The sequence below is a fragment of the Drosophila miranda genome, chromosome 2 (genome assembly GCF_003369915.1).
Source record: "Drosophila miranda strain MSH22 chromosome 2, D.miranda_PacBio2.1, whole genome shotgun sequence".
Taxonomy (NCBI): Eukaryota; Metazoa; Arthropoda; class Insecta; order Diptera; family Drosophilidae; genus Drosophila; species Drosophila miranda.
In genome coordinates, this window is record NC_046675.1 from 9,882,574 (window position 1) to 9,897,959 (window position 15,386).

The 15,386-nt window shown below is 43.3% G+C and overlaps 2 protein-coding genes across 4 annotated transcripts in view; both read left to right on the forward strand.

Moving 5' to 3' along the window:
- Positions 1–2: 2 nt before the first annotated feature.
- Positions 3–8,093, forward strand: LOC108156336 (phosphatidylinositide phosphatase SAC2). Of its 3 annotated transcripts, XM_017287733.2 has the most exons (12): positions 3–198; positions 1,698–1,926; positions 1,980–2,427; positions 2,488–2,609; positions 2,663–3,028; positions 3,093–3,420; positions 3,481–3,551; positions 3,997–4,212; positions 4,476–4,712; positions 4,775–5,824; positions 6,324–6,468; positions 6,534–8,093. In XM_017287733.2, the coding sequence occupies exons 1-12, from the start codon at positions 102–104 to the stop codon at positions 6,660–6,662; spliced, it is 3,438 nt and encodes a 1,145-aa protein (XP_017143222.1). In that variant the 5' UTR covers positions 3–101; the 3' UTR covers positions 6,663–8,093. The 3 variants fall into 3 exon arrangements, with proteins under 3 accessions (XP_017143222.1, XP_017143220.1, XP_017143221.1); XM_017287731.1 differs by lacking the exon at positions 3,997–4,212 and having other exon boundaries at positions 102–198; XM_017287732.1 differs by lacking the exons at positions 4,775–5,824; positions 6,324–6,468; positions 6,534–8,093 and having other exon boundaries at positions 102–198; positions 3,997–4,351; positions 4,476–4,524.
- A 2,419-nt stretch (positions 8,094–10,512) lies between these two features.
- LOC108155886 (ETS-like protein pointed) overlaps positions 10,513–15,386 on the forward strand; it is a 69,853-nt gene continuing 64,979 nt past the window's right edge. The window contains exon 1 of the mRNA XM_017287023.2: positions 10,513–11,304. The gene's annotated coding sequence lies outside the window, so the exon portion shown is untranslated. The remainder of the gene's footprint in view (positions 11,305–15,386) is intronic.

Consider the following 15,386-nt stretch of genomic DNA (forward strand, 5'->3'; position numbering starts at 1 on the left):
TATATTTGATCCATAAGTGCGCGGCAACACTGGTCGTATTTCGTAAACAATTAAGTGGAAAAATAATGTCACAAATAAAATAGCAAAATACTCGGCCAAGCATGGAGGTGTTTCAGACGGAGTCTCACTACATATTCGTGAAGCGCGACAAGAGTTTGTGGTGGAATCGCAAGACGTCGGAGTTTGCAATCAAAGCGGGTAATAATAAATGTTCATTGTACAAATTACGCATCCATTGTTTCATTAATACTTATTAATGAACCAATGGAAAGCCACATAAACTTTATAATGGTGACGGGCCGACGCATAAATTGTGTTGAATCAGCAGTGAAGCTTCGCGGTGCATTTGATTTGTCGTTGAGAAGAATGCAATGCTCTAGATTTTAGTCAATGTCAAGGCTGCGGTGGGGGCTGTCTCTAGGATTCATAGTCGCCTCTGCTTGTGGCTCTAAGTGACTCAATGTTTGAGTGGATGATTAAACACGCAAACGTTTCCTGTAATCCGAATATAGTATAAATCTCCTACATATCTATATGCGATGCTTTTATCTCGTATTTGGCGTTAATGGGGCCGCAGCTTCTAACGCAGTATATTTATCATCCGCTCACTGCCTTCTATAAATAAATTTCTTCACAATCTCCATCAGACTTGTTGGCTGTGAAGGTTTTTCCACCCACTTTTCCGCCCAACCGCAGCCAGTGCCTTTTTATTGACAGTCTCTGTTAATACCCTTTAAAAAGTGTGCCGTAAACAGGACTCTTCCCGCTAATTGCTTGTTTATTGTCCCGTAATTACAGTTTGGATCCATTTCTCTGGCACGCAACTCTGTCGCGCGTGTTGCATTTAATTCCCGTTTTGATTACACTTCCCAGAACTGCTGTTGCAAGGCGTGTCTATGGGTTCTTGGATCCCCTACCCTACTATTCCCTATCCTATCCCCGTTCCTTTGTCTCTAGAACATACAACCCATAAATCTTTGTCAAGGTCAACGCTTCAGTTTTCGCTTTTTCCCGAAAATGTTTTGTCGGCACGACGACGAAATGTGGCTGTCTTGACATAATTTATTATTTAGTAGTCCCCAACTATCTTTTGCTATTGATTTTTTGGCTACCGCAAAATGTTTTCAACCAAATTTGGTTTTATTCAGACAGTAACCGGCCATATCTCCCTCTAAAAACCAGATAAACCTTAGCCGTATGATAAGATAGAAGAGCGTAACACTTTAAAGGGCATGTAGGCAATTTGTAGAGCCCTGCCATGGAGAGCAGAGCCGTCGGATGCCCAAGGATTTCCATGTGGGTGGCCCGCAAAGTGCACTTTCCCACCCACTTTCTTTTCGTGGCTGCAAAAGTGTTCGGTTGCGTGTTCCAGTAATGAGCAGGGCAGGCCCGTGGAAGCACGCAAACACGTACTTACGTGCAGTCCCAACCACTCGGGCAGTTCCTTGGGTGGGCATATTGACTTTGTCCTTGCCTCGTTATTAGTTATTTGTGTTTACTGTGCATATGATTCTTGCCTCCAGTGACCAGTAACAGTAACTGTAGATTGTCGCACACAAAGGGGGCGTAAACGTGGCCCACAGCTAATCAAATACCAATAAAAGCTAACAAGCATAAAGCGGTCATTGCCATTAGACAGCGACAATTCGATTTTACTGATTGTTGGCACTCAAACGCCATTCCTTTCCACGTTGTAGGATGGGATCTCAGCTCTGTGGATGACATTGAATGCATTGGAGTAACGCATGGAATTGTGGGCGTCATCTCGCTGCCGAATGTCTACGATCCGCACTTGGTCGTGGTCAAGGAGGCGACTGCCGTGGGCGTGCTCTATCCACCGCATTTGGTGTATAAGATCAAGTCCATTTGCATACTGAGTGCCGAGGAGCCAGACACTGACTTGCCCAACTGCACCAAGCATGCCAAGTAAGTGACATCCCATCCACATTTATCACACAATATTTAATAACTAATTGCAGAAGCAACCAGTCCACGCCCACTCACAGCAGCGCCTCCGCAGCGGCGCAGAATAACAATGCAAGCGTTTCCTCGGGTGCTGGTGGCGGCGGCGGCAGCGGCGGCGGCTCCTCGAAGAGCACCAAGCTCTTCGTAGGCATGAATAAAACCTGGGGCGCTGTCAAGAGTGCTGGGAACACCATCAAGAACACCACACAGCAGGCGGCCAATATGGCCACCAAGCAGGTCAAGTCCTCTGTGGGCATACGGGAGCCGAAGCACATCGAGCGACGGATCACCGAGGAGCTGCACAAGATCTTCGATGACACGGACAGTTTCTACTTCAGTTTCGATTGCGATATAACCAACAATCTGCAGCGGCATGAGGCCAAAATGGAGGAGAGCCAACCGCAGCCGGACGAGAGGTTCTTCTGGAACATGCACATGATCCAGGACATACTCAAAATGAATGTAAGACAAGTCCAATGTTTATAGCGCAATGAGTTTCAAAGGACTTTTCGTTTCCTTCAGGATAAAACATGGATACTGCCCATCATTCAGGGATTTGTGCAGGTGGAGCCGTGTGTCATTGGCAATGAGTGTTTCACACTGGCCTTGGTGTCGCGACGCTCACGTCATCGGGCGGGAACACGGTAATAACCATTCAATCATTCAAGCGTTCATGACTGATGTATATTCCATACAGCTACAAGCGACGGGGCGTCGATGAGAAAGGAAACTGTGCCAATTATGTGGAGACCGAGCAAATACTCTCCTTCCGCCACCATCAATTGTCGTTTACGCAGGTGCGCGGTTCCGTGCCGATCTATTGGAGCCAGCCCGGCTACAAGTACCGGCCACCGGCACGTCTTGATCGTGGTGTGGCCGAAACCCAGCAAGCCTTTGAGCTGCATTTCACCAAAGAGCTGGAGACCTATGGCCGTGTCTGCATCGTCAATCTGGTGGAGCAAAGTGGCAAGGAGAAGCTCATTGGAGACGCCTATGCCGATCATGTGATTAAATACAACAACGAGCTGATGATCTATGTGACCTTCGACTTTCACGACTACTGGTAAGATATGCTCGTGTGCCATGCAGCTGATCGCTTAACCGCTTGTTTTTTGTTTGTGTGGCAGCCGCGGCATGCGCTTCGAGAATGTCTCGGCGCTGATTGATGCCATCGGCCCCGAGGCAGGCGCCATGGGCTTCCACTGGCGCGATCAGCGCGGCATGATCTGCAATCAGAAGTCAGTCTTTCGTGTGAACTGCATGGATTGCTTGGATCGCACCAATGTGGTGCAAACAGCCATTGGCAAGGCGGTGCTGGAGTCGCAGCTTGTCAAACTGGGTATCTCGCCGCCGTACACGCCCATACCCGAGCAGCTCAAGTCCCCGTTCATGGTGCTGTGGGCAAACAATGGCGACATCATAAGCAGACAGTATGCCGGCACCAATGCCCTGAAGGTGAAGATCCATAAATCGAAAAAGATATCCATTTAAATGTATTTGTGATATGCTCCGCAGGGTGACTACACACGGACTGGGGAGCGTAAAATCAGCGGCATGATGAAGGACGGCATGAACTCGGCCAATCGGTGCGTACTATACTCGTGCTCAAACGATAGCATTATTTTTTTTGTACTCTTTTGCTGCCTTTACCTTTTTCCCATTACACCAGCCACTCATTACCCCATTTTGAACTTGAACTTGATCCCCAATTAAGCATTTGCGTGTGTTTTGATGCGAATTGAAATTGAAATTAACGCTTGGCCATCATAACAAATCCTTTGCCCATTTGCGGCAATCAATCAAATTGAAATTAAAAAATAATTCAAACTGTCTGAAAGACCAAGAAACCAGCCGCATATTCATCGATCAGATTTACTAATGCTGCATGCTTTTTTCCCCCATATCCTAACTAAACAAATATATAACATACATATATACCGAAACCCTGCCAAGGTTCTGTCTGGAAGGGTACCACTGTTTTTAATGAATATACCCATAGCTAATGCCGTGCCCAAAACTATTCCTTCGTAGCTTTTTCATACAAAACTTTGCGGACTCGTTTCGCCAGTGCATCATCGATCTGATGCTGGGCCACTTGAGGCAGGCCGATGAGCTGCAGGAGGATGAAGTCCTGGGCACGATACTGCAGATACTCAAGCCCGAGACGCGAGCACCCATCAGGGGTTATTATGGTGTGGGCGTGCTGGGACCCGAGCTGAGGTTGCTCGAATCCATCGTCACAACCAGGTGCGAATATCAGAGGCCATCACAATCAGAATCCGAATCCGAAGATGGAGTCGATGGCCAAGCTAAAGAAGTCAGACAGTTACTGTTTTTATTAGTTGCTCCAATTGTTACGATATCCCTGTTTCTTATTTCGCAAAAGGTATTTCTGTTCTTCCCATTTATAATGTCATCACTTTCCATCATCTTCGCATCCGCCTCTTTATTTATCATCTCGCCATGTCTTTGGAGCACTATTAACCTATTTTTGTTGTTGTATCTTTTAGCTACTATTTGGCCCGCTTTAAGGACTCTTATCGGCAGGCCACCATAGATCTGATGCTGGGCAACCAGGTCTCCGCGGAATCGCTGAGTGCGCTGGGCGGTCAAGCAGCACCCGATGAAATTGATGCCACAGAGAATGCCGAACATGCCAAAATGCTTGTGGAGGACTGTCGCCGCCTGCTGCTGGGCTCTGCTCAGTATCCCGTTGGTGCCTGGGGTCTAATCGATGCAGATCCAAGGTGGGTGGAATTTACCCCCCACGATTAATTCCAATCGAATGATTCTGTTTGTTTTTTCGCAGCTCTGGGGATGCCAGCGAAACCGAGGTGGACTCCATATTGCTGCTTACCGACGACTGCTACATTGTGGCCGAGTACGACTCGCATCTGGACAAAATTGTGCGCTTCGAGAAGGTGCAGCTGCAACAGCTGCGCGTCATAGAGCTGGGCATGCATCATCAAACGAAAATGTTTCAGGGACCGGCCCCGGCCCACCTCTGCTTGCGTCTGAACTACAGCGTGGACGAACAGGAGGGCTACTTCCACATGTTCCGCTCGGCCAATCTGCGCTTCTTCAACAACATGGCGTACGTGATCAAGACGCAGGAGGAGCTGGCCGAGTCTCTAAGCTCCATTGTGGAGATGTTTCGCATCGCCTTGGACAATGCCGGCAATACGGACGTCCACTTCGTCACGGGCGGCGTGCTCCAGCGGCGGAAGAGCAAAGTACCCATGCTGGATGTGCCCAAGGGTGGGATGCCGCGGAACCTGTCTGAATCTCAGCTGGTGCAAATCAGCTCCAAGGCTCTGTCCAATGTGGCCGGTCAGTTCTCGAAATTGGGTCAGACCTTCAAGAAGCCCTCAAGCCACACCCAGCAACAGCATATGGCAGCCGCAATCCATCCTCAAATCGAACCTGGCCAGGAGGCGGCGGAAAAGGCAGTGTTCACGCTAGGCGGCAAGCAACGGGCCACGAGCACCAGCAGCAGCACGGACACGGAAGACCACGACAACAGTCTATACGAGCCCGAGGTGGACTCCGACGTGGAGATAGCCCTGGACAAGGGCAACTACAATGAGAACGCGTTCTTGCCATCGGTGGGCATTGTTATGGGCAATCAGAAGGGGGAATCGTCGGACGAAGTGCGACAGCTGGAGCAGAAGGACAGCATGTGCAAGACGGCCGAGGATGTGCTCACCATTTCCATCACCTCGGTCACGGATCATGTCAGTCTGCCCACCGGCCTGCTTGAGAATGCACCGCACATACGACCACTCACGCCCAATCCCCAGATCTGTGTGGAGGCGCACGAAGCGTTCGAGGCGGCGGAGGAGGCCAAGCCGCTGTCCAGGTCGGTATTCTACAATTAACATTTATGCCAGCAGTAGATGTTTCTTTCTTGATTTGAGCTGCGTGATTTGTAATCTCGTTTTTTTATTGTTTTGTATGTTGTTAACTAGCCAATATAATCTCCTCGTACACTCAGAGAAAAATAGCATATATATTTAAATTAGTGTTTTATTTATTTTATCTACTTTCATAACTAATTGATCAGGTCTTTTTTCTCTGGGTGTAGTAGATATTTTTTTGTAATGTGTTTATGTAAATCGACAGCAATTTTTATTACATTATTCAACTCAAAGTATTACTTTAAACCCTCTATACGTTCTAAATACTACATATACGTATGCCTAAGACTAGCATGTATTACTGTACAAAAATGGAAATATTTGTGCCTGCTCCATACACAACCGCATACCTTGGGGCTCTGCTCTGACTGCCCTCAAAAAGCGCTCAAAATAAACTCTATTCGCAAAAGATAATATTGTGTTTGTGTGACGCGTTTCTAGTGCCGGGGCCAGGGATCTTAGCCTGCCGTTGGCCCTGCCGGCGACCCACTCAGAGGCCAACAAATTGAAGCAGCTAACCAGTCCACTCTCGAAGCTGGCCAAGAACATTGGTCTCAACCTGGATCCCCGCAAGATAGCCACAAAGGTAAGTCCGTTTCGATCACTAGATCTCTGATCCGCTGACACTTTTCTCTTCTTATCTCTCTGCAGTCTGGCGTTCTCTCGCCCACTACCCTGTCGGCCGAGAACTCTCCGCCAGAGCGCGGCCCCAACTCGCGCGATCATCTGCTGGAACTGTGGGATGCCGAGAAGTGCAAAACCAAATTGATAGCCCTATAAGCGGGACAATAACTCAGTAGTTCACAAGTTCTACACCTATTAATGTATTAGTGCAAGTGATATATATTTATGATAGTTTGTTCTAATTGTTCTACTTGTTGTACGAGGCACTTCACTTCCATTGATATGACATATGACGACATCACAGTAGAAAGCAGAGACAAAAACGTTTTCCATATACTTGGATGAATTAGGACATAAAACATGTATTTGTGATTGGTATGGCACCATATGCTGTAGTAGGAGTTCCATTTTTTTGTGTCTAACTTAAAGCTAACTGAAATCGAAAATTCACCCATAATCGTAAAGTAGACGTAGATTTTGAGAGGCAAGTATAGGCATTTCCCAAGGACGAAAAGGTCCACCAAGCCATTAAAATCTCATTTTCATATAGTTCTGTACAGATATTATTTTATAAATTATTGACAGTCAACAAATTTAACCAATTGACATATGATTTCATTAACTTTAATGTGAAAAACCTATAAAAATAGGCAAAAGTTAATTTTTTATTTTATTTTGTAATTTTTCACGTTGTATTATTTCTTATAAGAAAGAGGATATTTGATCAAATTTATTCCACAAAGTCTCTGTTAAATATTCAACCAACTAAAAAACGGGCAACGGTATATTTTTTAACTTTTATTACCTCGAAATTTCGTAACGTAAGGCTTGTAGGTTTAAATACAAAAAAAAGGAAAGGTTTTTATATTTTATTCCTTGGAAATTGTACCTCTATGCTTCATATGTAATGTAAAGGCTAGTCCTAACCAATTCTTAGAGTCTTCAAATTTGTCTAACCCAAGCTCCAAAACCACTTCTGTTTTTGGTTTATTTCTTTAAAACCCTACGTTCGATTGTTCTCATTTTGTTGCTGGATTTATGGCTACTTAAAAAGGAATATAACTTTTTTGAAATTGGACTCTTATTTGTAACATTTTGTCATACGAACGTGGCTTGACGCCACAATGGAAATGCCCATGCGCTTGACGCAAGTATTTGTAATTAGGCCCTGGCTTACAATTAGCTTAGAATTAGTGTAGAAGACTTTCAGGCACCTTGCTTATGAACGCAAACAGCTATACGTACATTCAGGTTGGTAGACTATATACTATATAGCACATACTACCACAAACGAAACCAGAAAGACAAACAAAAGACTTGGCCCATGCCAATTTTTTACACGAAACACAATACAAATACCCATTTTATTGGATTAGAAATAATGTACGAAAACTGAGAGGATTTCAGTAATTTCAACGAAAATTCGAAGGGTTATACACTTTTAGCTGGGGGGCTTGAGCGATATATGTATACTCTTCGTAGTGTGTTTGTATATAGCGTGTATTTGATGTATTATTAATATGTATTTGAATAACATATGTATTCGCCACCGATTATAGAAATTATATGTGTGTTTAAATGCTTCAATTCAGTCCTTAGTTGTCCTTGGTTGGGGTTGTAGAGCTCGTACGTTGCCACAGCATCCGACACGGAGTGGTTGGCCAGCTCCTGTTACGGCCATGCGGCACATGTCTCCGGGATCCAGCTCCACGGGCTCGTAGCTCAGCTTGGCCTTGGCCACCGCCATCGTCTCCTGAGAGACCACAGTCTATGTGGACGGAGGGACGACTTAGTTAGATGCCATCCAGTCTTCCTGGTCAGACGTAAAAGTCCTCATTGGAGAAGTCCATTTTAAAAAAAAGGTAAGAGACTAATCGTTCCTATTGCTCAATTTTGATATTCCGTTTAATAATGCTGATTTACTAAAACCCTCAGCTCTGCCCACATAGTTTTATGCCGTTGATGAATAAATTTTCTACAAGATTGACTACTCTTCAGTACTCTTATTGGTATTTTCACAAAAACAAGGTTTAAACAAAAAAGTTAAAAAAAAAACGCGCAGTGTTGTTGGCATTTGAAGACTTGTTGCTCATCAACCGGAGTATGGTCATTTGTATACCCTATTTCGTTAATTTAATTTGAAAATACTGTTTTTGACTAGATTCCTGTATATCTTGATCCCGAAACTCATTCTTGGTCTCTGAAAAAAGACCCCTAATTGCAAAATATCGTTTAAAACTAAGACTGACTAGTTTCTGCATTATTTAGAGCCTGGGATGACAAAAATTTCCGCAATTCTATAATATTCTTTTCCCTAGGGTTTCAGAATGTTGCTCATGTTGGATGGAGACTCAGTGTTGCTACCGATTCATACCCGATTCAAAGAGAGCGAAAAGAGCCGAGTGCGCGCCAAATAGACAAAAAAGCACTAGTGCGTTTGGGATTAATACTAAAATTGTTGGTATTGTATTTATCGGCTTGCACTTATCGAACGACCATTGTGCGCCTCAACACAATCGATTGTGCTCAATTTAAAAATAGATTTTACATTTCATGGTAATTGATTTATTTGCAGTTTATGTTTAGTACTTTCGAATATGTCCAAGCACCTGGCCCACATGCTGACCACTTGAGTTAGTTCTTCTGTTGGACATGTGTGTGCGCTGCAGTTCTTTATAATTTTCATTTTCCATTCCAGTTTTTACTACCTCGCCGAAATCACACTACACACACCAGCGCATTCATTCATAAAATCCGGCTCACCTACACGAGTAGTAAAACTGCAGTGGCAGCAAAGAGAGAGAGAGAGAGCGCGCTGCTGCGCATGCTCTCTCGAAATCCGCTCTCGCTATGTGCGCCCTGCACTTGTCTCGTTCACCGGTGGATACGTCCCCTGTGCAGCAATTTAATTACAGGAGAAGTTGACAATCTCGTCGCTGCAACCCCATATTTGTTGCACGTGTGTATCGTTATGCTAGGCTGCCTCTGCCCCCGGTCCGAGGGATCACTTCGAATCTTATTGCCCTTTTTCTCTTATGGGTGCAGCTGGTTGTGCCGCCCCTGCATATGCATGTATTTATGCTCGTGTGTGTGTAATTTATGCGAAATGCGTTGCCAGAATATAAAAAATAAAACACAGGCTCTTATTTTGGTGTTGTTTTTGTATCTCTATGTGTGCATACACATAAACCTGTTTCTGTGTGCGGCAGTAGAGTCCCAGTTCTGGGCAAAGACTCTCTTTCCAATGCACAGTGGTTGTCGTTGGTGGTTACGGAAATTTAAATAGATCTAGTATACAATATGTACAATGAACTATTTTCAAGGCTTTTTTCCCACTTCATCTAATTTGTCTCCACTACTTTACTGTCCTGCGACCACTGTGCCAATGCTTGCTAAAAATGATTGCCCACTCACACACGCACGCTCATAAATCGGTTTGTATGTATATATTTTTGCACTTACACACAGTTCTGACCACGCAGATTTTGTTTTTGCTTTTGCATTTGTCGCCGCCGCATATTGCATTTGTTTTTGTTGCCTAAATATGTAATTCTGATTTTTCTGATTTTCTTTTTACTCATGCTGCGCCCAAGAGTGTGCCTGTGTGTGTGTGTGTGTCAGTGTAGAAAATAGCCGCTCTCTCAGTCTCCCACGCGTTTGTTCTGCTCTCCTTGATTTTGTTGTTGCTGTGCGTTTGACAAAAGTTGATTTGCCAAATCGGAACATGCATACACTCCTACGTAACGACACACACACACATGTCCACAGTGCAAAATACTCTCGATTTTCGTTTCGTTTTGTTATATTCTGTCGTTATCAGTGGGGGGAAAGAGTGACCAGCCTAAGTCTGGGGCGCAGTTGTTGCGTCGCTTCTTCTTCTTGCCTTTTCTCTCTTTATCTCTCTCTCTCTCTGCGTTTTGCTCTCTTCTCTGCCGCTCACTTGTGCCCGAGAAACGCGTCGGCGTCGCTGCCGCTGTTGCGGCTGATATTGCTGGCCTGTTGCTGCCTGCTGCTTCGCACTCAATTTTTCTCTTTTGCTTCGGTCGGTAATAACGGTTAAGGTGTTCGAAAAACAAAAACATACAGCGATCGCGACTCGCGAGTGATTCTTCTGAAAGTGCAATAGAAAACCAGAAAAAATATATAGAATATCTGTCACAAAATACAGATAAAAAGTTTTTACAAACAAACCCCTGCCGCAAGATCGGTTGAGCAAAACAAAATCTACCAAAAAACCACAAAAAGCGCTTAAAAATAAATCAATCGCGAGCGAGTGTGTTTGTGTGTTTCGCGTGTGATTTTCTATGTGTGCGTGGGTCGCACTCCTCTGATCCGTCGGCATCGGCATCGACATCGACATCGACATCCAACGTTCCTTCTTATAAGCCGAACTAAAGCCCGAACTAAATCCGAGGCTCTTGGCTGTTTCTTGTGTGTGTGTTTCCTTTCGTTCGCTTTGTTTCAGGCACGTAATCTGTCGGCGCTCTTCCCCTCTCTGTCTGTAACCACGGTTTCGCGTTTACGGGCCCTAATCAACCTGCTGATCCCCTCCAGAGACACTCACGTATACCGAAAGAGAAAGAGAGATAGCTATCCTGCTTCGATCAAGATTATGCGCCTAATTTGAAGCTGTAATTAATTTAAAGATACCCTAATAAAAAGAGTGAACGAACACCACGGCGAAGCGGATAACCAGAGGCAAAGAATAGAACCGAACCACACGAAATTCAACCTTCTACCACATTTTTGAGGGGCGTTTGTCTATACCCGGCGCTATTTTATTAACCCCCCACCGCCGGTGAGTGTAAAGTGTTGAAAAACAGTAGTCCCCCTGTAAACCCTTTTCGAGTGTGTGCTTGTGAATGTGTGTGTGTGTGTGCTGCCTGTTGCCTGTTTTCTTGAATGAATCGGAATCGGAATCTAGGGGAAAACTGGTTTCCCTGCGCGATCTTAACTATCCGCTCGATTCAGTCCAGGATTGTGCTGCCTATAAAACTCGTTGCTTGCCACAGAATTTGAATTGGTTGTTGCCACTGATTCCGATACTCATGGCCAAGAGAGAGAGAGTGAGTGACAGTGTAAGTGTGTATCTGTGTGCACTTCCACAACCCTTGTGGTGGGAACCAACGATCCAAATTACTACTGTGTTCCTCTTACAGTTTCCGGCCCCGAACCGAACCCATTTTTGATTGCTTTTTTTCTTGGCCATTGATCTGCAACGAGAAAGGTTACCCCTCTCTCCCTCCCAATCACCCAAACCCCAATGTGTGAACAAATATATCATCAAAGTGATACTCGTCTGGGATTATCATTTGGGAAGCGAATGCATCAAGAGTTTCGTTTCGGAAAGATCTAACAAGGGCTAAGGGTCAAGGGTTATGGGATAATTGGGTTATTCCTGCGGGAATCTATAATTACACTGATCTTAGCTTAGGTCTACGAATGAATCTCCGGATTAGTGAAACGAAACAGGGTTCTCAAGGTTCATAGGAACTCACTTTTGGTTTGTTTTAGAAAAAGTACCTCCCACATTCCACTTTTACGATATTTATTGAATTTATTTTTGGGGAAAGTACTCTCCCAGACATTCCCATAAATAAAACCAGCTTTCGATAAAGATTAACCTTGGGGTTTCATTTATTCTACAGTAATAATATACGATTCCCCCTCTCTATTTTCTTATCGTTTAGAGAACCAAATTTCCAAGCAAATTCCTCATTCTGTTGTGAATTTTTAAACAAATTATTCTTATCAATAGGCGAAGTCCTAGTTCCACTCCTCCTGCACCCCCCAAAAAAGCGATAGATAATGGAAAAAACCTTCATCAAAAATATGGCACAAATGTCTTCGATTTTTCGCTACCAAATCCTCAAATAAAAAGTATTTTTTGATTGCGATTTGGGGGGTACATATGCATTCAGTGCTAGTTCGATTTTCAGCTTCAAAAAGAGAGTCGAAAGGTGAAACTATATTATATCTTAACAACAGAACCGCGCAAAAAAAAACCTTATCGCCAACACCCAGACGACACAGAGTAGATAACACACAAAAAAGAAAAAAAAAACACCTGGAAGAGAAAGAGAAACAACATGAAAATCGGAGCATACGAAGGGGGGAACATATGTTTTCTCTGGAAAAAAGAGCAAAAATCAAATATGGAAGAACTCTCTCCCAGTGAGACGTGTATCTGTATCTCTGGCGGCGGGTCCCTGGCTGTATCTCTGTATGTGTCTGCGTCTGGTGCACAGCATCTGCTTGAAGGAGGAACAGATTGTAAACGAATATGATCTTTCGATATGGTGCACACCGCACACACAGTCCTCCCTTTTGCTGCACACACAAATAGGGGTGCAATTTTTCTTGATGTGTACGTAACGGTAGAATACATATTTAGTTGCTGTTCTTTTTGTTTTCTTTTCCAATGTCTGCTGAAAAAGGGCTCTTAAACGAATGATGATCCTTGCTTTTAAGACGAGACCGGGGACCTGCCTGTGTTTGCGCCTGCGCGCACATGTGTTGCCCCTAAAGAAGATCTCTGTCTGTGTGCACAGTCTGTGTGTGTGTGTCTGTATCTTGTCTTGGGATCAATCTGTGATCTCTCTCCTCTCGAGACTGTCTGCAGCAGCAGTAGCAGGTTGATACTTTTAGCATCATCAAAACGTGGCATGGGGCAACGAACGAACTGTGCACTGAACTGTAATTGTATCTGTTGGATATTTATGGAAAAAGGATCTTGAAACTGGTCTTCAAAGACCTTTCTTCAACACAGAAAGGCAAAGACAGAGAGCGAGGGGCAAGGGGTAAAAAGACCTCAATTATGGGAGCCCACTGATCTTCATGGTTGAAATTATTGATTATAAAATGCATTTACTTAACATACGTTTTATAATTTCTGTGTGGCACTTGAGACGAGGTTTCTAGGACCAAGAGAGAGATTCTCTCTAGAAAGGCAGAGAGATTCTCTAGCCCAAGCTTTTACCGAGGGGTGCTACTGCATGACGTGGGTAATAAATTACCCAAATTAGAGCTTAAAGATTTGAAGAGGATAAAGTTTCCTCTATTCCTGAAGAATTTCCCAAGAAAAAAGCTCTAAATACCCCATAAAATCCATCCCTTAAATACCCCTTAAGGCTCTAGTATTTTCTCTGATCTGAAACCAGAAATCAATTTGTGGTGCCAAAAATGATGCCAATTATCTTTTGCGGCCAGGCCAGAGCACTTTAATGCGTCAATAAATTAGATATTTTTGGGTGTGTGAAAAATTGCATTTAGTATTTTTACCAAAAACCAAAAGCCACAAAATGCAATACCCCCATCTATATATAACGAACCCCAACACACAAGTAATACCGTATCTATGGGTACGACATATATTTTGCTTGAATTCGTATGATCTGTGTGTTCTACATTGTTCAATCAATGATCGCAGAATGAGAAGGCTTTGCGGCACTCTGTTGCACTCGGTTGTTGTTGATTTTTGTATTTTATTATCCATTTAAATGTTGATTAACTTAAATTCGTTTTTTCAGTGCACATTCACTTGATTCTGAATGGGCATACGACTGTAAATCGCGGATATATCGTATGATATGTGTGTCTTTCGGTTGAGATCTCCTTTCCACCCAAGCAGCCGCTGCTTTGGGCACAGAAAATCAGCAAATCAAATCAAAAATTGATTTCGCAAACACAAAAAAAAAACAAAAACAGAAATTTATGCAACGGTTTTTCATTTTCGAATACCCTACAGTAAAATACTCTTGAGGAATATTAGTTTTGTTTGCATAATTTATTTAAAAGAAAAATCTTTCAGAAATTTTTTTCAAGAGAGAATAACTTTTGTTTTCTTTTATAAATATTAAAAAAAAACTCAAGCTATCGAATTCTTATAAATTTCTCCACAACATAATCAAATTTCATTATAATCGAAGTCCTATATCTGCATGAAATTTCGATAGGAAAGTACCCTCCATTGCGAAGTCACACTGGGAGAGAGAGAGAGAGAAGGTTTAGATAAAACCGCATATAAGAAATTCCCTAAAAATCAAATCTGATTTGCGTCTATCCCGTTTAAAGGGTATTTTCAGCTTCCAGCATATCCCATGCAGAGCTCTTTCTTTGTTTTTATTTTTCTTACAGTTTTCAGATCCAGAGCGCGAATATGGCGGTATTTCAAGGGGCGATTTACATATGCATGTGTGTGTGTATATGTAGATAACTCCAGATAAGGCCACTAGATAACTGTGACAAAAACAAAAACACAGATGACGAAGGAGAGCAAGGGAGAAAGCGAAGGCGAGACGAAAACTTGAACGAAATCGTCACCGATGCGACAGTTTTTCCCCTCCCACTCCTTGTATTTGCATACCGTATCTAATTAGCCGACCACTTGCCTGGCATATGCTCAGATACTCTCTTTGAAGTAAGAGATACTCAGCTGATAGCTATATATAGTCGTATTCTAGATGTGTCTGTGTAGATTTGGGTAAAGTTTTTCCCTCAAGGTTTACGAATATTTAATGATGCTGTTGAGGCTGATGTACTATTACCTTCAATTCTATTCAATTCCTGATCTGAAGTTTCTTCTCTAAATTGTGCATACAAAAGGGGATAAGAAGGTTTAATTGGAATGTTTCTTAGCGAACAGTTTTTAAAGAACGAATATTAATCATATGTATATAATAATCAAAATCCCTAACCCAAGAACTCCTTGTAGTATTTTGGTCTTCCTCGTGATGCATTATTATTATTATTGTATTGTGTTTGCTTGGAACCCGATCATCCTTCGTTAAAACGTCTAAGTTTTACGCATACATGCATTAATCATGACGATCCAAGGCGTAAAGAATAAATATTGATTAGTAATCTTCTTCAATAAATGTT

Bases quoted from the DNA above. Each gene is read 5' to 3' on its own strand.
- LOC108156336 (XM_017287733.2), top strand. From the start codon at position 102: ATGGAGGTGTTTCAGACGGAGTCTCACTACATATTCGTGAAGCGCGAC. The intron at 3,029-3,092 runs GTAAGATATGCT...TTTGTGTGGCAG, and splicing joins TTCGACTTTCACGACTACTG to CCGCGGCATGCGCTTCGAGA. The intron at 5,825-6,323 runs GTCGGTATTCTA...ACGCGTTTCTAG, and splicing joins GAGGCCAAGCCGCTGTCCAG to TGCCGGGGCCAGGGATCTTA.